Source organism: Heterocephalus glaber, unplaced genomic scaffold (assembly GCF_053883595.1).
Source record: "Heterocephalus glaber isolate CG9 unplaced genomic scaffold, H.glaber_assembly_v1.0 deba00001733, whole genome shotgun sequence".
Classification (NCBI taxonomy): Eukaryota; Metazoa; Chordata; class Mammalia; order Rodentia; family Bathyergidae; genus Heterocephalus; species Heterocephalus glaber.
In genome coordinates this window covers 19,371,088-19,397,278 of record NW_028258444.1, presented here as the reverse complement: position 1 = coordinate 19,397,278, position 26,191 = coordinate 19,371,088, and the positions used below count along the sequence as shown (strand labels likewise).

At 37.4% G+C, this 26,191-nt stretch overlaps 1 protein-coding gene and 1 pseudogene across 1 annotated transcript in view; both read left to right on the top strand.

Moving 5' to 3' along the window:
- Positions 1 to 26,191, top strand: part of Fam186a (family with sequence similarity 186 member A) — a 67,549-nt gene that overhangs the window by 16,122 nt on the left and 25,236 nt on the right. Inside the window, 5 exon segments of the mRNA XM_021243142.2 lie at positions 17,905 to 17,953; positions 17,956 to 18,123; positions 19,073 to 19,243; positions 24,272 to 25,651; positions 25,654 to 26,191. Coding sequence (XP_021098801.2) covers positions 17,905 to 17,953; positions 17,956 to 18,123; positions 19,073 to 19,243; positions 24,272 to 25,651; positions 25,654 to 26,191 — 2,306 coding nt within the window.
- LOC110345526 (S-phase kinase-associated protein 1 pseudogene) lies at positions 1,216 to 2,398 on the top strand (annotated as a pseudogene).

Genomic DNA, 26,191 nt, shown 5'->3' with positions numbered 1-26,191 from the left:
TATATATTTCTGTAACAACCCAAGTTATTTCATCTGGGAGTGGGTTGTTATATAAAGAGGGCCTGGCCCTTGAGTGCCTCTGGCTTCCTGTCTTGCCTTATGATCTCTCCCTCTTCCATGGAGCTGATTTCTAGAGCTAAACAGGTGCTGTTGCCATGCTTTTGAATCTCCAGAACTGTGAACTAAGTAAATGTCTTTTCTTTATAAAGTAACTAGCCTCAGGTGTTTGATTACAGCAATAGAAAACAGATTAAGACATAGGATATATAAAGAATTTCTATGAATCAAAGAAAAATAACAGACAAATAAAAGAGTAGCCATTTCACAAAATAGGACACAAAATAGGATACAGGCATTTCATAACATTTTATTGGTTATCATAAAAATTCAAGTTAAAATCCACAGTAATATACCATTTAAATCCATCAGTTTGAGAAAAAAACTTCTAAGATCTAATAATACCATGTGTTGGCAGGAATGTGAAGCAATAAGGACACTCATACATGCAAATGTAAACTGGTATGATGATTTTGGAAAATGCTTTGGCTTTATTAGATAAAGCTGAAGTGTACAATCTGACAATTCAACTGTTCTAATATTAGTCATGCACCCTAATAGCACTATTGAGGAGAAATTAGATGTTAGCTACATATAAATTTAAATTTCCTAAAAAGTACAATATAAAATAAAAATAAACTGAAATTAATTTCAATAATTTATTTACTCCAAATATCTAAAGCATTACTTCCACATTTAATCAACATACAAATTATTAATGATATATACAAGAGCCTGTGGTCTCAGCACTTGGGAGGCTGCGGCAGAAGGATCACCATGAATTTGAAGCCAGCCTGGACTGCATAGTGAGTTCAAGGCCAGACTGAAGTATATAGCGAGACCCTGTCTCAAAACAAACAAACAAACAAAATGATACTATTTGAAATCCAAGGTGTATTTTTCACTTACAGTACATCTCAAGTTACATATGAAATTTTCATTAGAAAGACTTGATCTGTATTTATAGTTTATAAAATTTACAGTTGAAAAAGTATTCTCATGCTCACATTACACTTCCAAATGTACTGAAAAGTTTTAATAAATGAATCAAGTATTAGTATTTAAATTTTGATTAATTTAAAATTTATTTCCTCAGTCACACTAGTCACATCACAATTCTTCAATAGTCACATGTAGCTGGTGGCTGTCATATTAGAAGTACAGTTCTAGGTAGTGGCTTCATCCACTGCCGTCCTCCTGCGTCTGGGCTCATCTACCTGCTCCTGTCTCTCTCAGGCCTGCTCTCCTCTTAGAGACCAAGCACCATGCCTTCAATTAAGTTGCAGAGTTCTGATGGAGAGATATTTGAAGTTGATGTTGAAATTGCCAGTCTGTAACAATCAAGAGCATGTTGGAAGATTTGGGAATGAATGATGAAGGAGATGATGACCCAGTTCCTCTACCAAATGTTAATGCAGCAATATTATAAAAGGTCATTCAGTGATGCACCCACCACAAGGATGACCCTCCTCCTCCTGAGGATGATGAGAACAAAGAAAAGAGAACAGATGATATCCCTGTTTGGGACCAAGAATTCCTGAAAGTTAACCAAGGAACCTTTTTTGAACCTATTCTGGAGGCAAACTACCTAGACGTTTGCTTGATGTTACATGCAAGACTCTTGCCAATATGATCAAGGGGAAAACTCCTGAGGAGATTTGCAAGACCTTCAATATCAAAAATGACTTTACTGAAGAGGAAGAAGCCCAGGTATGCAAGGAGAACCAGTGGTGTGAAGAGAAGTGAAACGTGCCTGACACTGTAACACTATAAGGATTGTTCCAAATACTAGTTGCACTTCTCTGTTTACAATTGTTAATATTAGACAAACAGTAGACAAATGCAGCAGCAAATCAATTGTACTAGCATAATATTGTTCTCATTGCATGTGTAGTTTAAGTACAGATTCGAAACCAATGGCTGAATTTCTTCTAGTCTGAGCAAATATTCTGAATAAAATGGAACTGTGGGTTCTCTGCAGAAAGTTGACATTTTGAGCTTTCCCTCTTTTTTTTTTTTTTTTCTGGTACGGGGGATTGAACTTGGGACCTTGCACTTGGGAGGTGGGCAGCAGAACCACTGAGCTAAATCCCTGGCCCATCTTTCCCTCTTTTTGTGAAGTGATTTCTTCCTAGCTTATTGTCCAGTTGACATTAATGAGCTTTTAAAAGTTGGCATTGTAAATAAAACAACTTGCAAAAAGTTTTCTGAAATAGAATTAACAAAATATTATCTTTATTCAGAAGTTGGAAACTGGAAAAAAGCTACTTGAAATAACTGTTCCAAGTGGGGTTATTTAGGATGTCTTACAGCCTCCAGAGTCAAGCAGTATAACTGGTATAGATAGGCCTGTATGTAGCAGGGTTCCCTTAGTTAAACCTGAGGTCTTATTTTATTTGTTTTTAAATTTTTAATCTTCTCAGCTTTGAGTATGTTGCCTAGGGACTCAGTAACTACCAAGTTTGTGGTTTAGGGGAGAAATGTAACCGGACAGTTTGTTAGCTTTTCAATTAGAGACAACACTTAATTAAAAAAAAAAAGTACAGTTCCAGGAACATAGTTGCTCAGACATGACCCAGGAGGCATATTCAAAAGGTTAAAACAATGGGTCCAGCACTGAGAGGCAGGAGGATTGCCGCGAGTTCAAGGCCAGCCTGGGCTACATAGTGAGTTCAGACCCAGCCTGGACTACAAAGGGAGACCCTGCCTCAAAAAAGCAAAACAAAACAAAAGTTTAACGTTTTAAAATTTTTAAAATTGGGGCCGGGGATGTAGCTCAGTGGTTCTGCCACCTGCCTTGCAAGCCCAAGGACCCAAGTTTGATCCCCAGTGCCAAAAAAATTTTTTTTTAATTAATTTTTAATTTTTTATTAGTACATGTTTGCATTATATAATGATTACATGCCTTGCGGGGAGTTGGTACATGTACATAGCACATCTCCATTCTTTTTTCATCACCTTCCCCCGCCCTTTTTGGTTTTTGTAGACAAGGTCTCACTGTATAGGCCAGGCTCACCTGGAACTCACTGCAGTCTTCCAGCCTCAGCCTCCTAAGTGCTGGGATTACAGGTAGGCACCATCATGTCCAGCTAAAGAAGGTTAATCTCATTTTTTAAGGACAAAAACTAGCCAATGTAGAAGTAAAAAATAAACCATACAATTTACTATGTTGTAGTATATTTGTACAATAAAGTACAAAACACAAACCAGTGAAAATGATTATAGCTATGCACTTCAACATGGATGAACCAAAAACATTGTTGAGGGGGAAAAAAATCAAGTCACAGAATATATAGAGAGAGACATTCTCTGATTTACCATAGTTTGACTTTCAATGTTTTCATTTTATGTTGGTAGAAATGTTCTGTGCATTCAGTAAAAATCATCCTCTAAATTCTGAAATTTGACCTTTTTCTGGGCTCGTAATATGCAGCACAATACTCTCTCCTAGTACTGGGCAATGACTGAGCTTCAGCTCCACATGAGATACATGATCAGGAGAGGGAGCAACTGATGCCCAACAGTGTAACGTGTTGTTAAGCTATGATGTTAGGTAAGGTAGGTGTATTAACTGCATATATGTATGTATGAATGTATGTGTATATGTATGTTTGGCACTGGAGATTGAACCCAGAACCTTCATAATGAGCTCTACCCCAACCCCTTTTTTAGTTGTTTTTTTTTTTTGGTACCGGGGATCAAACTCAGGACTTTGTGCTTGCAAGGCAGGCGGCAGAACCACTGAGCTAAATTGCTGGCCCCTTTTTTAGTTTTTTGAGACAGGCTCTCGATAACTTGCCCAGGCTTGGCTCAAACTTGCAGTCCTTTTGTCTCAGCCTCCCAGAGTTCTAGTATTACAGTGTGTGTCATCACACTCTATTGAAGTGCATTTTAAAATTACAATATTTTCAATGTATGATGGGTACATCAAAATGTAACCCATAGTAGAAAAGAATGTAACCCCATAGTTCAGGAACATCTGTATATAGAGAATTGTTCAAATGCAGGTAGGACTATGCAATCTATTGTCTAGGGAGGTGTGTGTGTTTGTGTGTGTGTGTGTGTGTGTGTGTGTGTCTGCCTGTCTGTCTGATCTATTGTAATGGATATCTTCAGCCTGGTGGTATAAAACAACAGAAATTTATTCTCACAGTTCTGGAGGTCAGAAGTCTGAAATTTGCCACCAAGTTTAAAACTATATCACACACACACACACACACACACACACACACACACACACAGGCTGTACTTCCCTTTCAGGCAGAATTTAGTCTCTGCTTCTTCCAGCTTCTGGTGGCTACCACATCCTTTGGCTTGTGGCCACAACACTTGAGTCTTCAAAGCCAGTATCTTCAAACCTTTGCTGCATCTTCACAATGCCTTCTGCTTTGTGTGTGTCTGTATGGAATCTTCCACTTCTTCAAGGATACTTGATTATATTAGGGCTCACTCAAGTATTCTTAAAGTAATCTCTCAAAATCTTTAATTTATTCACATCTGAAAAGACTTCATATAAGGTAACACAGCTTCCCAAGGATTAGACTCTGATGTAATTTGGGTTGGGCAGGTGGTGATGCTAAGAGCATTGTTCTGCTACTACAATGGTAAAACTGAAAAAAATAAAATCCAAGATAATAATTATCTCTGGGCATTGGGAAAGGGATGCAATTGATATTCAGAATACAAGAGCCTTTAAAGATGTTCTGTTTCTAGAGATTGGGTATAGGATTTCATTTTGCTATTATTTTATTATTATCTGCATCTTAGGTTCCATCCTGCTCCAGATTAGATGCTCAGAATAGGGTGCTTTCTATATTTACTCTCTTACATTAACCTTCCACTCCCTTCCTGGCTCATGATAGCATTTAAGGTATTGACCATATTACCTGGGTAAGTAGTTTATTATCTCACTTAATCTTCATGATAATCCAGTATGGATATGTATTATTAGTAATCCTATTTCAAACATGAGGAAATTGAGACTTCTGGAGATTGGATAATTTGATTCAAGGTCATAGGTGTTAAATAGTGGAGTCTGGAATCAAACCAAGGTATGATAGTTTGAGTCTATTACAGTAGAACATGTAAATCCTACTGCCTGTACTTTTTAATTTTTTAAAAAATTAAGGTAAAATTCACATACAAAAATATTCACACATTTTGGTATATGGTTATGTCAGTTTTGACATGAACATAAAAATGTGTCACTCCCACCAAAATCAATATTTAAAATTTTTCCTTCTCTAAAACATTCTCCTACGCCCTTTTGTAGTCAATTTCTCGTCTACCTCCCTGTAGTTGTCACCCTGACAGTTTTCTATTCCTATAGTTTTTCATTTTTTTCAGAATCCCATATAAATGGAATCAATCCTATATAGTTTTTGGAGACTGTTATCTTTCACTTAGCATAAAAGATTCATTCACTGATTGAAGGACATTTGGGTTGTTTCCATTTTGCAGCAATTATGAATAAAGTCACTAAAAACATTCACTTAGAAGTTTGTGTATAAACATAAACTTTCATTTCTCTTGAATAAATATCTAGGTGCAATATTACTAGGTCATATGGTAACTAAGAAACCAACACACTCTTACCTAAAGTAGATGGATCATATTGTATGGTAGGTACATGTTCAACTTTTTTGCTAGTTTGTTTTTTTGAGACAGGGTCTCACTGTTTAGTCCAGGCTGGCCTTGAACTTGTGGCAATACTCTTGCCTCCCAAGTGTTGGGACTACAGGTATGCACCACCATTATTTGGAGTCCATTCAACTTTTTAAGACATAGCTGATCAAGCACTGTGGCATATACTTATAATCCCTGTTGTTCAGGAGGCTGAGGCAGGAGGATTGAAAATTTTTTTAAGGCCAGAATGTTCAGCTTAGCAAGACCCTGTCTCAAAATAAAAAAAATTTTTTGCTGCCTGCTGCACAAGTGCAAGGACCTGAGTTTGATCCCCAGTACCAAAAAAATTTTTTTTAAATAAAAAGGGCTGGGGGGACTTCTGGGAAGATGGCAGAGTAGTGAACAGCAGAGAAACAGCCTCTCCGAGATTTGGTGTCCAGATGCTGGAATATTGCAACTTAAGGAAGAGAAGAAGGAGGGAAGTGGGTCCCTAGGACCCAGCAAGGATCTGAATCGAGACTTGAAGCCCATGGGGAGAGTAAGGAGACAGACTTCAATGAAGAAGAAGGAGATGGGAAATGGATCTTCCTCCCTGAGCCCTGACTCATTGCGTGGGAAGGGTGGCTCAAACCTGCAGATACATGGCAACTACTGGAGACCCCAGAGGCCTCCATGGAGAAATGCATCAGTGGAACAAACAGTAGACATATCAGACTGCAGTGGCTGGTGAGTTACTCAGATTCATATGTCCCCTAAGAGCAGGTGATTGGCTGGTAGTCATCTTGGAGAAGGGCCAACTGAACTCAGAACTCAGAGCAGCTGTGGACAGGCTCCATCAGGGTGAGGCAGAACTGAGTTCAAGTTGGCAGAAGGTCAAAGAGCCAAGGTCAAGCCAGCAGGAAGCCAAGTTCAAACTGGCGGGAGACACATGGAGTGTTGCCGGCTGAACAAATCTGGTTCCAGCCTCATAGCCAGAAACTAGCCTAAGATTTAGAACTAAAGGTGCAGGTTTGTTGGGATTATCCACTACCCTGCCATAAATCTACTGGCTGGCTTGTTGGGAATAATCAACACGGATCTGGGCTTTGTCTGCCCAACTTGTCTACCAGTGACAGCAGAGACATGTCTTGAAGTGGGCATTTTTTTTCTCATTTTCTTCTTTTTTTTCTCTTTGTTTTGTTTTTTATTATTAGTTCTTGTTTTTATATAAGTGTGAACAATGTTTCTAGTTTTTTTGTTGTTGTTCTGTTTTATTCTTGTTTTTACTTCTTCCTTATCTCTTTCCCTCCTGTCTTCTTCGCCAGTTTCCTGAAGTTTACATAATCGTCCTTTGGTTTTTTTTGTTTGTCTTTTTAATACCTTATTTTTCCCCATGCCCCCCTCCCCTCAGCATAGTTTTCCTTTGTCCTCTAGCCTTGCTTCTAATCTCTTCCTCTTCTTCTAGTTCTCTATCCCCCCCGCCATAACCCCTTTTAAATTTTTACCCTAAGGGTAAAATCACCATACAGAGGGAATATTTACTTTATACAATTTTCTGGTTTGTTTTAGATTTTGTTATATAACTAAAAATCTGGTTCATATGGTTACAGGTAGCAAATTAATACTTACCGCACTTTGTCATTTTCTAAGCTATGTTTGATGCTAATTGTTATTGCTGATTGCACTACTTTAGCCAAGGTGACATAACTGTCCTAATCAGTTGTTCTTCCTGCTGTGGCAAGACTGAAATTACCTAAGAGTCATAAACCATACTATTGGTTAGTGCCAAAGAACCAGGGGCTAGGCCAAATAGGCAGCAACTTCTCATCCCCAATAAGTTAAAAAGGTAGGATCTTGCAACAGTCTCAAAACCTAAAAGCCAGCTACACCTGGAAGACATCTCTGAGAAGTAGTAATTTCCTGAGGGTTCTAAATACTAGCAAGAAAACTACTTGCCATAAGTAATGTACAAGCATCAACCCATGAATTAAACTAAAAAAAAAAAAAAAGGAAATGAGAAGACACTTAAGCAAGATGCAGCCCCAAACTTCCAGCTCATCAAAGGCAAACCCAGGGCACAAAGGCAGAACACTTTGAAACCCACTCACCTGGACTCTGAAGTTTTAATAGCAGAAGTAAAAAGGCAGATGAATGAGGTTGTAGAAAAAAAATCAAATCAGAAATACTTCCTTAAATAACTGCAAAGATAGTGATCATAATAAAAGACATGATTAGTGACTCTAGGGCAGATTCAGATAAAAAAAATAGAGGAACTTAGGGAAATGATGGAAAACATGAACACGCAACAAAGGAAAGAAATGGAATCCATGAAGCAGATTCAAACAGATATCCAGGAGATATCTGAGGAGAGAAAATCAGATATAGAAGACAGGATTGTGGTTAGTGATCATGAAAGATTGCTTAAAAATATTAAGGGACTGTGAAAAATTAATTCAACAGCTTCTAGATGAATAATAACATAAGACTGATCAGAGATAATGAAAAAGCAGGAAGTAGTGCAAATGACATTAAAAAAACCTGTTCACAAAAGTAATAGTAGAAAACTTCCCAAGCAGGGGAAAAGAATTTGACATACAGATAGAAAAGTGAGGCATACAGAATTCCAATTACCCATAATAAAAAAAAATCTAGACCAGGGCATATAATAGTCAAGATTTAGGAAATTCAACACAAGAACAGAATATTGAAACCTGTTAGAGAAAAGAAACAAATCACCACTTATAAAAGAAAGCCCATCAGAGTCATAGCAGACTTCTCAAAACAAACCCTCAAGTCAAGAAAAGTCTGCAGTGAAGTATTTCAAGCCCTAAAAGAAGTCTCCAACCCAGATTGGTGTGGCCCACAAAACTCTTTCAAAATTGATGGAGAAATAAAGTACTTGCATGACAAAGAACATCTGAAGAAATTCCATGACCACCAAACCAGCACTGCAAAAGGTTCTGAAGGACATTCTACAAAGAGATGTAAAGGACTACAACTCCATGAACCCCAACACAATGAATCCGCCAGGCAAGGCAAGCAATTAAATGGGGAAAAAAAGGAAACCAACAATAGGAAAATAACATGACAAGAATAAGTCAATATGTATCAGTTATAACCATCAATGTAAGTAGTCTCAATTCACCCAATGAAAAAAAACAAACTTGCAGAATGGATCAAGAAGCAAGATTCAACAATATGCTGCATACAAGAAACACACTTGATTCAAAAAGAAATTCATAGACTGAAAGTCAAAGGATGGAAAACAATACCTATGTGACAGGAACCCAGAAAAAACCAAGGTTAGCTATTCTATTTGCAGACCAAGTGGGTTTTAAGTCAAGACTGATTAAGAGAGACAAAGAAGGTCACCACATCCTTGTAAAGGGAACAATCCAAGAGAAGATAACAATCATAAATATATATATGTACCAAATACCAGCACAATCAACTATATGAAACAAATATTAACAGACACAAAAAGTCAAATAAGCACTAATACAATTGTAATGGGGGATCTCAATGCTCACTATTACAGACAGATCAACTATATAAAAACTCAAAAAAATATCAGAACTGAACCAAACTTTTGAACAAATAATTGACTTAGTAGATGTCTACAGAGTGTTTCACCCCACAACATCATATTTTACATTCTTTGCAGCCACACATGGGACTTTCTCCAAAATAGACCACATACTAGCTCATACAGCATGCTTAAGTAAATGCAAAGGAATTGCAATTATCCAATGCATATTATCCGACCCTGCAATTATCAGCATTGAAATTTCATTATCAAATTGGAAATCAATGGCAAAAGAAACCAGAAGAACATCATAAACATATGGAAATCAAATGACACCCTCCTGAACAACCAATGAGTTACAGATGAAGTTATAGAAGAAATTAGGGGCCGGGGACTTAGCTCAGTGGTTTTACTGCCTGCTGCACAAGCGCAAGGACCCGAGTTCGATCCCCAGTACCAGAAAAAAGAAATTAGACAGTTTCTACAATTAAATGATAATACCAATAAAACATAATGCAACTTATGGGATGCAATGAAAGCAGTCATATGAGGAAAATTTATATCAGGGAATTCCCATATCAGAAAAACAGAGTGAGCTCAAATAAACAATCTAAGGTTGAGCCTCAGGTTTCTAAAACACAAAGAGGAAGTCAAGTCCAAAGCTCATACAAGGAGGAAATTATAAAGATCAGAGCAGAAATTAATGCAATGGAGACTAAGAAAACAATACAAAGAATCAATGAATCACAGAGTTGGTTCTTTGCAAGGTTAAATAAAATTGACAAACTCTTAGCCAACCTTATCAAAAAAAGGAAAGAAAAGACTCAAATCTATGCAATTAGGAATGAAAAGGGTGAAATCCCAACAGATCATGCAGAAATCCAGATTAACAATACCCTACTTTGAGAACCTCTATTCTAATAAGATGGAAAACACAGAACAAATGGACAGAATCCTAGACACATATGAATTATCAAAGCTGAATCAAGAAGATAAAAATTCTAAATAAATATCAGTCATTGAAATTGAAGATGTAGCTGGGGATTTAGCTCAGCGGTTTCACCGCGTGCTGCGCAAGCGTCAAGGACCCGAGTTCGATCTCCGGTACCAAAAAAAAAAAAAAAGAAATTGAAGATGTAATTAAAAACCTATCAATAAAGAAAAGCCCAGGCCCTGATGGATTCCCTGCTGAATTCTAGAAGAAATTTAGAGAAGAGCTAATGCCACTACTTCTGAAACTAATGAAATTGAAAGGGAAGCAACACTCCCAAATTCCTTCTTGGAAGCAAGCATTATCCTGACTCCAAAACCAGAAAAGAATCCAACGAAAAAGGAGAATTACAGGCCAATCTCCCTCATGAACATAGATGCAAAAATCTTCAGTAAGATACTGGCAAACAGAATGCACCAAATCATCAAGAGGGTTATACACCATGACCAAGTTGGATTCATCCCAGGGATGCAGGGATGGTTGAATATATGCAAGTCAATAAAAGTAATATACCATATTAATAGAGCCAAAGATTTAAAAAAAATGATCATTTCAATAGATGCAGAAAAAGCATTTGTCAAAGTCCAATACCCATTCATGATAAAAATTAAAAAACCCCGACCGAATATTGGAATAGATGGTCTTTATCTTAATGTGATAAAAGCCATCTATGACAAACCAACAGCTAACATCATACTAAATGGACAAAAGTTGAAAGTTTTCACTCTAAAATCAGGAACAAGACAAGGATGTCCACTGTCACACTCTCATTCAATATAGTTCTGGAAACATTAGCCAGAGAAATTAGACAAGAGAAAGAAATAAAAGGAATAAGGATAGGGGCCGGGGATTTAGCTCAGTGGTTCCGGCACCGGCCTTGCAAGCGCAAGGTCCCGAGTTCAATCCCCTGTACCAAAAAAAAAAAAAAAAAAAAAAAAAAAAGAATAAGGATAGGAAAGGAAGAAGTTAAATTATCATTATTTGTGGTGACATGATACTCTCCTCTAGAGGACCTCCAAAACTCCATCAAAAGGCTACTAGATTTAATAGCCAAATTTAGTAGCATAGCTGGATACAAAGTCAACACTCAAAAATCAATAGCCTTCCTGCACACAAATAACAAACTCAGTGAGAGAGAAATTAGAGAAACAAAACCTTTCACAATAGCATCCAAAAAAATGAAATTCCTAGGAATCAATCTAATGAAGTAAAAAACCTTTCCATGGAAAACTACACTATTCTGAAAAAGGAGATTGAAGAGGATATCATAAAATGGAAAGATATCCCTTGTTCTTGGGTATTTTCAGACCATACTTCCAAAACTATTATACAGATTTAATGCAACCCCAATTAAGATTCCAACAGTATATAGCATAGAATTAGAGAAAACGATCCTAAAATTCATTTGGAACCTAAGGAGACCTAGAATAGCAAAAGCAATTTTTGGCAATAAAGGCATGGCAGAGGGCATCACAATCCCTGACATGAAATTATACTACAAAGCTACTGTGATAGAAACAGCATGATACTGGCAAAAAACCCACAAAAACCCAAAACAAACATTTGATGTGGTCAAGCCTTTAAATATTAGACATCCTAATAGGTTGTTTTAATTGTGACATTAACTTGCATTTCCCTAATGACTAATGATGTTGACATCTTTTCATGTGCTTGTTTGCCATTTGCTGATATTCTTTGGTGAAGTTGAAGAGTCCTTTTGTATATTCTGGACACTGGATACAAGGCCTTTATCAGATATGTGATTTTCAATACCTGACATTGATCAAATATCAGATTTGTGATCTAATATGTGAATTGGTACAATACTGAATCTGGACTAAGGATTGAAAAGAGGGCTTTCACATTACTGAGCTACATCCCCAGCCCTTTCCTTAAATTTTTTAAATTTTTCCTTTGAGACAGAGTCTCCCTAAATTGCCCAGGCTGGGCTCAAACTTGTGATTCTCCTGACTCAGCCTCCTGACCCTCCCAGAGTACTGGAATTATAGGTATGAGCCTCTGTGCTCAGCTGATAGGAGTTTTTCAAGGCATAAACACAGTACATCTATTTATTTAGTTCTTCTATTTCATTTGTGAATGTTTTATATTTTTTAATGTATAGATCTTGCACCAATATTTAGATTTATAGCTAAGTATTTAATGTTTTTGGTGTTATTGCAAATATTATTTTATTAAATTTCAATTTATAATTGTTTATTGCTAGTGTATATAAATATGACTTTGGTTTTATAGTGGTCTTGTATATTATGAACATATTAAATAATGGTAGCTTTTGGTAAATTATGAGTTTTTACAAAGAAACTTTTTTGTTTTTAAATTGAAAACATTTTATTTCTCCCCTTCCATCTTTTTTTTTTTCAGTACTAGATATTTAACCAAGGGCTTTCATACTAAGCTACATCCCAGCCCCCCCGCCCCTTTTTATATTGTTATTCTGAGATAGGGTCTCACTAAATTGCCCAGTCTGGGCTTGAAGTCACAATCCTCCTGTTTCAGCCTCCCAAAGTGTTGGGATTACAGGCATATGCCTCACACCTGGCATAATTAAATTATTAAATTATAAATTTATTTTAAAATTTTGTTTTAAAATATAGTTTTGCAGGTGCATATTTTGTAAAATATTGGGTTTTAATGTGGCATTTTCATACATGTACATAATATATTTTGATCATATCCATGCACCCCTTTCTTTAAGTTAAATTTATATAATATAAGGTAATGAATGGTCCAATTTCATTCATTTACATGTGGATATCCAGTTTTCCCAACACTATTTGTTAGAAAGATTGTTGTTTCTCCATTAAAAAAAATTTGGGGGGGGGGGGCCAGGGATTTAGCTCAGTGGTTTCACCGCCTGCTGTGCAAGCATAAGGACCGGAGTTCGATCCCCAGTACCAAAAAAAAAAAATATTTTTGAGACAGACTCTCACTGTGCAGCTCAGGCAGGCCTCGAATTCCTGAAGATCTTCCTATCTCAGCCTCCTGAACAATGGGGTAACAAACAGGTCCTCCCACACCCAGCATGTGCCATTTCCTCATTGAATGTTCCTGATATTCTTGCCCAAAATCATTTGAACACATATGCAAGGGTTTATTGTTGACCTCTCTATTCTATTTCATTAGTCTATGTCTTTGTGTTAGTACCCCATTGTTTTGATTCTGTACCTTTAACAGATTTGAAATCAGGAAGTTAGAAATTTCCAACTTTGCTCTTTTTCAAAATTGTTTCATTTATTTGGGATTTCTTTATATTTCTTGTGAATTTTAGGGTGGACTTTTCCTTCTTTTTTTTCTTTTCTCTCTCTCTCTCTCTCTCTCTCTCTCTCTCTCTCTCTCTGTATCTCTCTCTCATTTATTTTTGATTGAGACGGGCTGCATTGAATTCACCATGTAGCCCAGGCTGGCCTTGAACTTGCTATGTAGCCCAAGTTGGTCTTTAACTCCTGATCCTCCTACCTCAGCCTCCTGAGTGTTGGGATTACACATGTGTACGACTATACCTGGCTAGGATGGCTTTTTCTATTTCTTTCTTTTTTTTTTTTTTTTTTGGTACCAGGAATCAAACTCAGGACCTTGCACTTGCCAGGCAGATGCTGTGCTGCTGAGCTACATCCCCGGCCCTGATTTTTCTATTTCTGCAAAAAATGCCATTGGGATTTTGAGTGGGATTGCATTAAATCTGTAGATTGATTTGGGTAGTTTTGATAACAATATTAAAGCTTCCATACTATGAAGATAGTGTATCTTTCTACTTGTGTCTTGTTTAAGTTTTTTCCAGTAACATTTTATAGTGAAAACTATGTGTGCAAGTCTATCATGAGTTTGATTGAGTTTATTAAGAAATATTCTTTTTTATGTTATTGTAAATAGAATTGTTTCCTTAATTTTTTTTTCAGATTGTTAAATGTTAGTGCACAGGACAGCACTGATTTTTTTTTCTATATCCTTTTATTGGTACATTTTAGGTGTACAATATAATGACATTCATCATTGGAGATACACACCTTTACATACTCTCTTGGTTCTTATTTTTTCCCTGTTCCTTCAACCCCTCCATCCCTCCCTATTTACAAAGACTTTGTTTCCATTTTTTCATTTTCTCATATCAATTCCATTCCCTTCTTTCCTTTCCCCTACCTCTCCCACTTCCCCTTCCCCTTTGCCCCTTTTCTTCCTATTTCACATTATCTATTATACCTTTTAGTCCTTATATACACTTTCAGTTTCTCACCCTAGAGAAACTATTTGGTATTTACACGTGTGAGGATAGCACTGATTTTTATGTGTCAATTTTATACCTTTCAACGATGCTGAATTCATTTATTAGTTCCAACAACTTTTAGTGTATGTAACTTTTTTTTGAGGTGCTGGGGATTGAACCCAGGATCTTTGCACTGAGCTACAACTCCACATCTCCCTCGCTTTAAATTCTGAGAAAGGATCTTGCTAAATTGCTAAGTTTTCCAGACTGGGCTCAAACTTGACTCTCTTGCCTCATCCAGATTGCTGGGATTACAGGTGTTCACCACCATATCTGACATGTATGTAATCTGTAAGGTTTTCTACATATAAGATCATGTTATCTGTGTACACAGATAATTTTCCTCCTTTCCAATTTGGATGCCTTTTATTTTTTCTTGCTAATTGCTGTATCTAGAACTTATAATAGTAGCTTGAGTAGGAGTGGTAAAAGTAGACCTTACTCTAGTTTTCAGTATTTCACCATTGGTTATGATATTACCTATGAACTTCATATATATGGCCTTTAGTATGTGGAGGAAGTTTCTTTCTATTCCTACTTTGTTGCATTTTTATTATGAAGGGTGTTAACTTCTTTTGTTTTTTTTTGTTTTTTTGAGACAGGGTCTGGCCTTGAACTCACTATGTAGCCCAGGCTGCCCTTGAACTCAGGACAATTCCCCTGCCTCAGCCTCCTGAGTGCTGGGATTATAGGCACGTGCCCCCACACCTGGCTTATATGTTTTAACTTTGGTCAGGTGTTTTCCTGTATCAATTGAGATAATAATTTTGTTAATTTGGTGTATTATATTGATTTATTTACATAGCCAGCCTTGCATTCCAGGAACAACTATCCTTTTTATATGCTGTTGAATTCTGTTTGCTAGTGTTTTGTTGAGGTTTTAATTTTTTTTGGATAAGCAGTTGTGAGGGATGTTGATCTGTAGTTGTCTTGTAGTGCCTTGGCCTGGCTTTGCTATTAAGATAATACTGGCCTCAAAAAATGAGGGAAGTGTTTGTTCCTCTTCAGTTGTTTCTGGAGAATTTATGATAAGTTGGTAGTATTTTTTCCTTGATCATCAAGCTCTGTGTTTACCTGTAATGATGTTCATTATGTGGCTCAAAATTTTGTCTCTACTCTCTTGTGTTCCTGACTTAAATTATTGCTGCAACTGTGATTGGAGTATTCCCATCACTTAATATCTGAATACTCTTTTTGCATGATGATTTGATTTATAAAATCTATACGTGACTTATATTATAAGGAGAGCAGAGATAATTTGATTTATCTGAAATAAAAATTAAATAGTAATTGATAAAGTTGGAAAGGGTAGACCAGTGGTTCATAAATCTGTCACTTACTGGGATTTCTTAAAATGATATTCATAAACTACACTCAGACTTTTAAAAAAATTAACGTACATGAAAATAATTTATGATAGTATGCATTTTAATGTATAAGTCCCAGGTCAAACTTCACTAGAAGTAGAGACTTACATCTATAATAAATGTGAAAGCTACAAATATAGGCTGATAAAAATCCAACTTTGGCCGGTCATGGTTATGCATGCCTGTAATCCTGGCACTTGGGAGGCCGAGACACGAGGATTAATGAGTTTAAGGCCAGCCTGGGCTACACAGTGAGTACAAGACCAGCCTGAACTACATAGCAAGACCTTGTCTCAAAAACAAACAAAATATCCAACTTTGTTGTATCAACACTAAATACTATCAAGACTAATGTACTGTCTATTATTTTTAAAGGAGTTTGAGCAGGGCATGGTGTCATGCACCTGTAATCCTAGCGCTTGGGAGGCTGAGGCAAGAGTAAGCCATTAATTTGAGGCCAGCCTGGGCTACCTAGTGAGTTTAGGCCAGCCTGAACTACATGGTGAGACTTTGTTTCAAAAAAACAAAAACAAAACAAAACCAAAAAAAGAGGAAAAAAAGGAGTTTAGTTCTAGGCTTGGACAAATTTTTTTTGTTGTTTTTTCTTTTTCTGATGCTGGAGCCAGATCCCAGGGCCCTGTGTATGCTAAGCACACACTCTACTACTGAGCTATGTAAATAGATTTTTCACCTACATGAATGTCCTATGGGACATTCAAATTTCAATAGAATGTGGGACAATTTTTCATTGTGTGGGACTGTCCATTGTTCTATTGAATGGGCTAGCATCCCTTAGTACCTTTTACTAAATGCCAGTAGTACATTCTTCCAATCATTGTGACAATCAAAAGTGGTTCCACAGGGGCCGGGGATTTAGCTCAGTGGTTCCGGCACCTGCCGTGCAAGCGCAAGGTCCCGAGTTTGATCCCTGGTACCAAAAACAAAACAAAACAAACAAAAAAAACCCCAAACCAAAAAACATCTATGTTTGAGGAATATTCTGGTAACTACTTTTCCTTCAGGTCTGAGGGCTAAGTAAAAAAAGAAACAACTTGCATTTTTTTTCTTTTTTCTTTCTTATTTTTTGGAGCTAAAATGAGGTTTAGCAGCGTCATTTTACGGATGAGGCAGAGAAAGTTTATAATGCTAGGAACTAAAAGTCTTAATGTGCCGCGGGCCAGAGCCTGGAGACGGCCTTTCACCTAATCCTTACTCCCTTTCTCCTCCATAGATTAGAGAGTTAAACAGTCTGTTTGACTAAGATTGTAGATGTTGGATGGCGCAGACCCAAGAGACAGTTACATTATGTAGCGTTGTTCCTTTTCTGCGCATGCCCCATCACGAGAAAATCACATTCAGTTTAGGCCACGTGGGCCTCATGGCACTAGTAACCCCACCTTCCTATACTGTAAATAGTGCGCTGGATGCCAGGCGGCCATTAGCTCATCAGGCTATGGTCCCATCTGGTCCCAGCTATAAAGCTTAATCTTGGTATGTATCTTTCTTTCTTATTATTTTCCAATCTTTCTTCATCTCCCACTACTCTCCTTGGCTCGGACCCTACACTGTGCAAGTCGCGGCATTAATGAAAGAGTTAATGAAAATTAATGAAAGTTAAAGTTAGAATACAAGTATAACTTCACAACCAATGCATTTTCCATTATGTCATAGCATGGCTGGGATGATGAAAACAGAAAAAAAATTTTCATTGTGCAGTGCTGAGGATTAAACCCAGGGCCTTGAGCATGCTGGGCAAGCAATTTACCGTTTAGCTATATTCCCAGCCCTTTTAAAATTATGATATAGAGAAGAATTTTTTTTTTTTTTGGTACCAGGGATTGAACTTGGTCCTTGCGCTTGCCAGGCAGGTGGCAGAACCACTGAGCTAAATCCCCGGCCCTAGAAGAATTTTTTTTTAAAGAGGGCAAATCTGAGACCCACCATAAAGCCAAAATTATCAAGACTTTAATTAGACAGCTTCACATTAACTGCTATTGACATTCTGGGAAGAGAGGTGACCAAAGCTTATTTTCAAACTAAGAATTTATTAATATGTTGCTCCTTCTTATACTTTTAGGATGTTAATATGCAGCTGAATGACATAATGAACAATGTGCATCGAATACTCATTATACTGCTATTGATCTTAACTCATCTTCTGAAAGAAAGAGCTCCTATACAGAATCTAAGAAAACACAGAGAAATCTTTTACTGGAGAAAGTAACTGCTTATGCTAAGGCTGCTGATCTTAGAGAAAAGACTCTTGGCTACATTCTGGCTTGGTTGGAAGAATGGAGTAAGTTTCCATAAGTGATTCAGAGGAAAACTACAAGGTTAATAAAAAATGATAGAGAAAAATGATAAAGAAGAGAAATGTATAGGTAAAATCTGAAGGATTGATCAGCCTAAAGAAGGAAAGACTAAAGAGGTTATTCAGAGAATAGCTGTCCTCTGTTCCAGTAAGAACAAAACAAAACAAAACAAAAAATACAAGCTTATTCACTTAGTGCCATTCTAGTGCCCTTACTTTTCTTCAGTCAGGCCTGTATGGCCAGTGCCCCTAGGCTTGGTATTCCCTTCCCTAGAGCATTTTCCACCAAAGAGCCCACATGGCTCCTTCCCTGCTTAACTCCTAGTTGAAAGTGAGGTGTTCTCTGATACCTCCCCATTCCCTCCCACCAGCCATTCTCTACTGCCTTTTACCCTTCTTAAATTTTGTCTATATGATCAGTATCTGACATACTATATAGTTGACTTTTCTTGTTTTCCTTTTATTTTCATTTTTATTTTTGTCTGTCTCCTTTCTATTAGAAGGTAAGTAGTATGAAGTCAGGGAACTTACTTTATTTAATGCCATATCTACAACATCTAGAATTGTACAAGACAGAGTCAAAATTGATGGAATTAAAGAATGTATAAGCTAAGAATACAGGAAAAAAGGAATTTCATTTTATTGCAAGAAGTAATGTACTCATTTTAAGATACCGATTTTTCTCTGCGGTAGGAAAATAAACCAAATAGATATTTTTAACCTGATTCATATTTTCATGTACTGCTTAGCCTTTCAGTCCAACTCTTTTCCTTTATAATTTCTTCACAAAGAAAAGACTCAGAATATCAGAGTAACAATTAGTTCAAGATAACTATATTCTCCAATAGTACTATATTAAATAATTGCCCAATGTTGTAAGCCTATATTATAATTTATTTTTCTCCACACAAATAATTTTTTTATTCTCTTCAAGATGCCATTTTGTCTGAAATAGCTGTAATTGATGTTGATGAACACCACCACTGGATAGCACAAATGGAGATGTTTCCAGACATGTTAAAAGCTATTAACAACAATGTCAAGATACTGTGTAAAATTAGTAGATCTTTCCTTAATAATAAGAAGAAACAAAAGAAAAAAATCTGTAAGAATGCTTTATGAATTCGAAATAGAGTTTGACTTTTTCTAAAAATATAGCTTTATTCCTTCATATTAAGTACACAGATGTTTTCAATAAACTTACATAGTTGTGCAATGATTACCACAATCCAATTTTAGAGCATTTCCATTTTTTCCAAAAAGATCTTTTGTGCTCATTTGCAATCTGTCTTCATTCTCACTGCCTCAGACCACCACTGACCTATTTTGTGTGATATATTTGCATTTTCAAGATACTTCATACAAATAGAATCATATTATATGTTGTTCTTTTATGTCTGCCCTTTTTTTTTTCTGTACTGGGAATCAAACTCAGGGCCTTGCACTTGCCAGGCAGGCATGGTGCTGCTGAGCTATATCCTGGCCCTCAAGTCTGCCCTGTTTAAATGAGCATAATGCTTTTGCGTTTTAGCCATGTTGAAGCATGTATGATAGTCTCTTTCTTTCTATTGCTGATTATAAATGGTTGGATATGTCACATTTTGTTGGCCCCTTTACCAGTTGATGGACATTTGGATTATTTCTAGCTTTTGGCTTTCATGAATAATGTTCTTTTTGTTTTGTTTTGAGATAGGGTTTCACTGTGTAGTTCATGCTGGCCTTGAACTCACTATGTGTCCCAAGCTGTCCTCAAACTTGTGGTGATCCTTCTGCCTTAGCCTCCCAAGAGCTGGGATTGCAGGTGTGTGCCACCATGCCCAGCTAATAAAGTTGTTATAAACACACATTTTCATTTATTTTGTGTACACAGCTGAGGAGTAGAATTGCTCAATCATATGGTAAATTCAACTGTTTTCCAAAGTGACTGCACTATAATATATTCCCACCAGTAATGTATAGGGTTCCAGCTTCTCCACATCCTCAACACTTGCTATTTTTTGTCTGTTTTTAAAATTATAGACATTCTAGTAGTAAGTGTAAAGTGATATCATTTGTGATTTTAGTTTGCATTTCCCTAGTAATTTTGTTTGTTTTGTTTTTTCGTGGTACTGGGAGTTAAACACACGGCCTTCACACTGAACTACATCTCCAGTATCTGTCTTTCTTTCTTTCTTTCTTTTTTCCTGGTACCAGCGATAAAACTCAGGACTTTGCACTTGCAAGGCAAGCATGGCTCCACTGAGCTAAATCCCTGGCCCTCCGGTATCTTTCTTTATTTCTTCAGTATTTTAAGACAGGATCTCACTAAGTTGCTATGTTGCCCACACTGAGCTCAAACTTGTGACCCTCATGCGTCTCTCTCCCACAGTGCTGGGATTATTGATGTGTGGTACTACTCCTGGCTGGTGTCATTTCCTTTTGACCTGAAGGACTTCTTTGATCTTTCTTATAAGGCAAATCTGTTAGCAAAATGTATTCTCAGTCTTTACCTAGGAATGTCTTTATTTCATCTTCACTTTTAAATAGACTAATTTTTAGAGCAGTTTTAGGTTTTGAGAAAATAGAGTTCAGATAAATCTCTCCACGTCCCCCTCTTATTCATACCTTACATTGGCATATATACTTGTTATAAGAATATGTTTTCTTTTGAAGCACTAGGAACTAAACCCACAGCCCTATGCATGCTAGGCAAGCATTCTACCACTGAGCAACATCCCCATCCCTTTTCATTTTGAAACAGAATCTTACCAAGTTGCCCAGACTGGCCTTGAACTTGTGATTCTCCTGACTCAGCCTTCTGAATAGCTGGGGTTACAGATGTGTACCACCTAACCATGCTCCCATAATTTGTATTAATAAATCAATATTGAAACATTATTAACTAAATTCCATAATTCAGAATTTCTTATTTTTGATCTTTTCATGTTTCAGATGACTACCTTTATTTGTCATGTCTGCTTAGCTTTGTTTTTTCCAGTGGGGATTGAACCCAGGACCCAAGGCCTTTACACTGAGCTATAACCCCAGCTCTTTTTAAAATTTTAAAATTTTGAAATAGGATCTCTAAATTGCCCAGGCTGGACGAGAACTTCTGATTCTTCTGCCTCAGCCTCCCAGATTGCTGGGATTACAGGTGTGCACCATCATGCCCAGCTGTTTAGCTTCATTTGACTGTGACGGTTTCTCAGAGTTTTCCTTGTGTTTGGTGTCCTTGGCAGTTTTCAGGATCCCCTTTATTGGAATTTGGTTTTTTCATGGCTAGCCTGGGATTGAGAGTTTTAGATGGGGACAGAGGTAAAATGCTGTTTTCATCACCGTGCCACATCAAAGGTAGGTACTATCAAAGGGTTTATGATTTGATGTTGACCTTGATGCCTGGCTAAGGGGTCAGATTTCTCCGCTCTGAAGTTTCATACTGTCATCTTTAGAGGGAAGCCCGTGTGTGAAGCCCACCCCTAAGGAATGGGAAGCCCTGCCGCCACTCTTTTTTTTTTTTTTTTGGTACTGGGGTCGAGCTCACAACCTTGTGCTCGCGAGGTAGGTGAGGTGCCACTGAGCTACATCCCCAGCCCCAGCTGCCGTTCTCTCGGCTGCGGTGTCTACGTACGTTATTTGAAGTCCTCACACGTGGGGTTGTCTCTTCTCTCTCCCTAATTTACTCAGTATCTGAGTATGTAAAAACGGACTCGTGCCTATCTCACACGCTGGGCTCCAACCCAGTGCGTCTCTAGTTTCTTGCTCAGGTGTCTCGGCTTTGGTCCTTGAGTGTTCTTTCTGAACCTGCGCCCCTTTGACAAACCCTATCCATGTTAGTTTAGGGTTTGCTTTCTTGCTTTAGTACTTTCTTACTTTCCACAAGATAAATATTTTAGATTTATCTTGTGTTTTCTGCCCCAGTTCCAGAACCAACTATTTCTCTAAGGAGTTCTGGTTCCTTTTACTGAAAAAATCAAGATCTAGGTGCTTAGTGAACTCATTGTTTACAGGGGTTTCATTTCTTTTAGCCTCTCTCAGCTGAAAGAAAAATATGTGTGCAATGGCCCCCTGAATATAAAGATATCTATTAATATTTTTGTATATAACCATCTGCAACTAATAGCTAAATATAAGTGCTGTGTATACTACCGGGGTTAGTGGTGCATGCCTATTAATTCCAGTACTAAGGAAGGCTGAGGTAGGAGGATTGCAAGTTCAAGTCTTGCCTGGGCAATTTAGCAAGGCTGGTTCTCAAAATAAAAAATAAAATAAAAGGGGCTGAGGATATACCCTAGCTGGGTCCAATCCCCAGTTCCACCAAAACAAGCAAACAAATAAACATTTTTATTGATGTCTCCAGCTCTAATCCACATGGATCATTCTACCATAGTTTCCTTCCTTTGCTTATTTGTAAATTTCCAAATAGTGTTTAGGTTTAGATATTAAATGTCCCCTAAAAGTTTAGGTGTTGAAGGCTGGGGCCCCAGCTGATGGCACTACTGGAAGGTGGTAGAAACTTTAGGAGGTGGGGCCCAGTTGAAGGAAGTGGGTCATTGGGGGTGTGCCCTTGATAGGATATTAGAACTTGGGCTCCCTTTCCTCTGTCTGCTAACTGGCCTCCATGAGGTTAGCAGCTTCGTTTGTTTTTTCTTTTGAAATCTTTTTTCTGATAAGCCCAGCAGCACCCGGGCCCTCTCACAGACAATTTCTATTGACTGCTTTCCCCTCCCATTTATACAAGTCACATTTTCTTGCTTCTTTGCATGTTTCTTTTATGTTGACACTAGATGCCTTAGATACTACATATATTGTAGCAACTCTAGGTTCTGATCCTCTTTATCCCTCTAGGATTTGTTTTTGTTGCCTTTGTTTTTCAGTGCCTGGGCTAATTCAGTGGAGTCTGTCTCTCCCATGGTGTGAAGCCACTAATCTCTCTGCTCAGTTTTTCTTTTTTTCTTTCCAGGGTCATTCTTGGATCTGTATAATTTAAACTTTGTTTTCGGTACCGGGGATCGAACTCAGGACCTTGCGCTTGTGAGGCAGGCAGCGGCACCACTGAACTAAATCCCCGGTGGATCTGTAAAATTTAATAATCACTCAGTGCTTAGCCAATCAGTAATTCAGTAAGGCTTCCACTTACAAATCATTCTGTGTGTGGGTTAAGGATTTTTTTTCCTGTACCAAGGATTAAACCTAGGGGGACTCTACCACTGAGCGATATCTTCACCTCTTACTATTTTTTATTTTAAGACAAGGTCTCCCTAAATTGCCCAGGCTGACCTCAAACTTGCCATCCTCCTGCCTTAGCCTCTACTACATGTGTGCCCCACCACCTTGCTGGCTTACCTCTAGATCAAGTCATCCCCCCTCAGGCAGCGCAATTGTTAATGTCCACATCTTGCCTCACTCTGGTACAACTTCAGGCTGTGGATCTTACAATTGGGTAAGGATGTTGGGGACAGAAACAGGTGCAAGTTTTTAGACTTCCAGTGTTTTTTTTACTGAGGCTTAGTAATTTTTTTGGACTAACGCTTCTCAATTTGTTGTATGCCTTTAGTCAATTTCCAAAGTCCTGGTTGAGTATTGTCTAGTTTTATTATTGCTTTTAGGGGAAATTTTTTTACTGAGTTTCTCACTCAGCCATTCTGGAAATCCCTTCAGGTATTCATCTTCTGTTTATTGATTTATGGCCCTTTTGAAAGAACCAAAATTATCTTTGATTCTGAAAAGACAGGGAGACAGAAACCCATGAAAGAAAATGGAAAGCACTAAGAATAATCAAAGCCAGAGGAAAGTTTTGGCTTACATTTTATCTAATCCCAAATTTATAACTGAGAGTAAGTTGAGGTAATAGCTGAGTTATTTTCCTAAACCCTTGAAGTAGATGATCTAGGTCATTACGGGAAAAGAATCATTCTTCCTAAAATAATAGTGTTCATTTGGGGGCTAAAGATTTCTGATGGCTGGGGATTTAGCTCAGTGGTTTTGCAGCCTGCTGCGCAAGCGCAAGGACCGGAGTTCAATCCCTGGTACCAAAAGAAAAAAAGATTTCTGATGAATCTTTATCCTAATTTAGGATAAATTATTTAGATTTAAACATAGAACACAACACAAAAGAAGAAATACAATTTCATTGTTTTTATGTTTTTTCTTCCAGTAACTAGAGGTACTCTGTGGAAATCTTGGAAAGAAAGAGCTATAAAGCAACCTGCAACAACCCATGCTTTAAGACCAGATCAGATGATTAGTGATCAATTTGCAACAAATACAAAGGTTTCAGAAATTCAAGATATGCTACAGGAACTTATAGGCACAGAAATGTTCAACAAATTGGAAAATAATGCTATTAAATACATATCATCAACAATAATAAACTTTTCTAAAGCCTTGAATACACTAAATGATGAATTAAAAATTGTTAACTTCCAAAATATCAGTATGTATGTAGATGAAGCAAGAGAAGAAGAAAAAGATCTCTCCCTGAAGATAATCCAAGATCTCAGTGAACAAAATGAAATGCTTACTCAGAGACTTAAAGATGTAGAAGAAAAATGTGAACAACTTATTCGATCCAAAGTTGTTTCAGGACACCGAGCATACATATCATCACCCACATTCTCAACCTTGAAAGTACCACCTGGACTTTCTCCACAGTCGTCCATGACCACAGAGGACACTATGGACAGTATTTTAACCAAAGAATTTGAAAATATTATAGATGAATCCCAAAGAAAAGGGACCAAAGGCACTGGGATAAAGTGGGATTCAGCTATTTCATATACAGCTCAAGTTGAAATGATTCCAAATTTAACTGAACAGCAACATATTTTACCTGAAAAAAAGTGGAAAATTCCTTCTCAAGATATTGCTAGAGATAACATATCACTGAAGAAAGATGATAATGATCAAAAAGATGGGACTGGTGGGTATTCATCACAAAACAGAAAGCTCACAAAAGACCCACATCCACATGAGACCTCTGAATCAAATCTGAGTATTAGTAGAGATGAACAAAAAGCCTCAGAGGCCAAACCTAGTCAATACTCTGAGTTACAAGCCCAGGAAAAGAAGAGAAAATGAAGAAAATCATCTTCCGAAGCCAAATCAAAGTCATCTACTGAATCAAAAAGCCAACATATCTCTTCTATGGAAACAAAAAGCCAAGATCAGAAAAGTGGACAAAGTATGTGGGAACAACTCAGGAAGTTCAAGCCTGAATATTCACTTAGAAAAGGCCCAATTCCATCAGAAACTAAAGTAGAACCCACCACTAAGTCAATGGACAAAGACATCAAAAGTGAACTGAGTATCCAAACAGAGCCATTCAGGATGATCAAGCCTGGTTTCACCTCTGAGCCCCAGAAAGTTGAAATGAAAGGAAAGCAAAACCGAATCTTTTTGGGAACTACCACAAGCAAAGAAGAAAAAACTGAAGAGAAAGAAATGTTATTCTTCACCAAACAAGCCCAGTCTTGGCAACTTGCTAAATTACAGTCAAAGACCACTAAAGAGACTACAGATGGCAAAAGTGAACAGAGTACCTAGAATTATTTCAAAAAGCTATACTGGCTTTCCTAAAAGAAAAAATTGACAACACAGGAAAGCCTTTTGATAAAAAGAGTGTGTTGAAGGAAGAAGAGTTACTTATGAAAGCAGAAGGTGAAAAATTGGGAGTTATAAGGGCAAAAATGGAGGAATATTTCCAAAGAGTGGCTGAAACTGTTACTAAAATCTTGAGAAAATACAAAGATATAAAAATGGAAGGACAAGTTGGAGAGAAGCCTATAAAGCAAAAACAAGGAGTCTCATTTATGCCAGGATTGCATTATCAGGCGTCATCAATTAATGAAAAGCCTGAAATTAGCTTCTTCCTCTCAAATGAGAGCACAGACCCAATAATTAACAATTTAATACAAATGATCGTGGCTGAAATGGAAAGTGAAAGAGATGTTCCAAAAGTTTTGATAATAGGAAAAAGCCACAAGGAGAAAGGAAAAAAGGAGCAGGAGAAAGGAAAAAAGGAGCAGGAGAAATATTTGCAAGAAGGTCAAGAACAGACATCTGGTATGGATCTCAG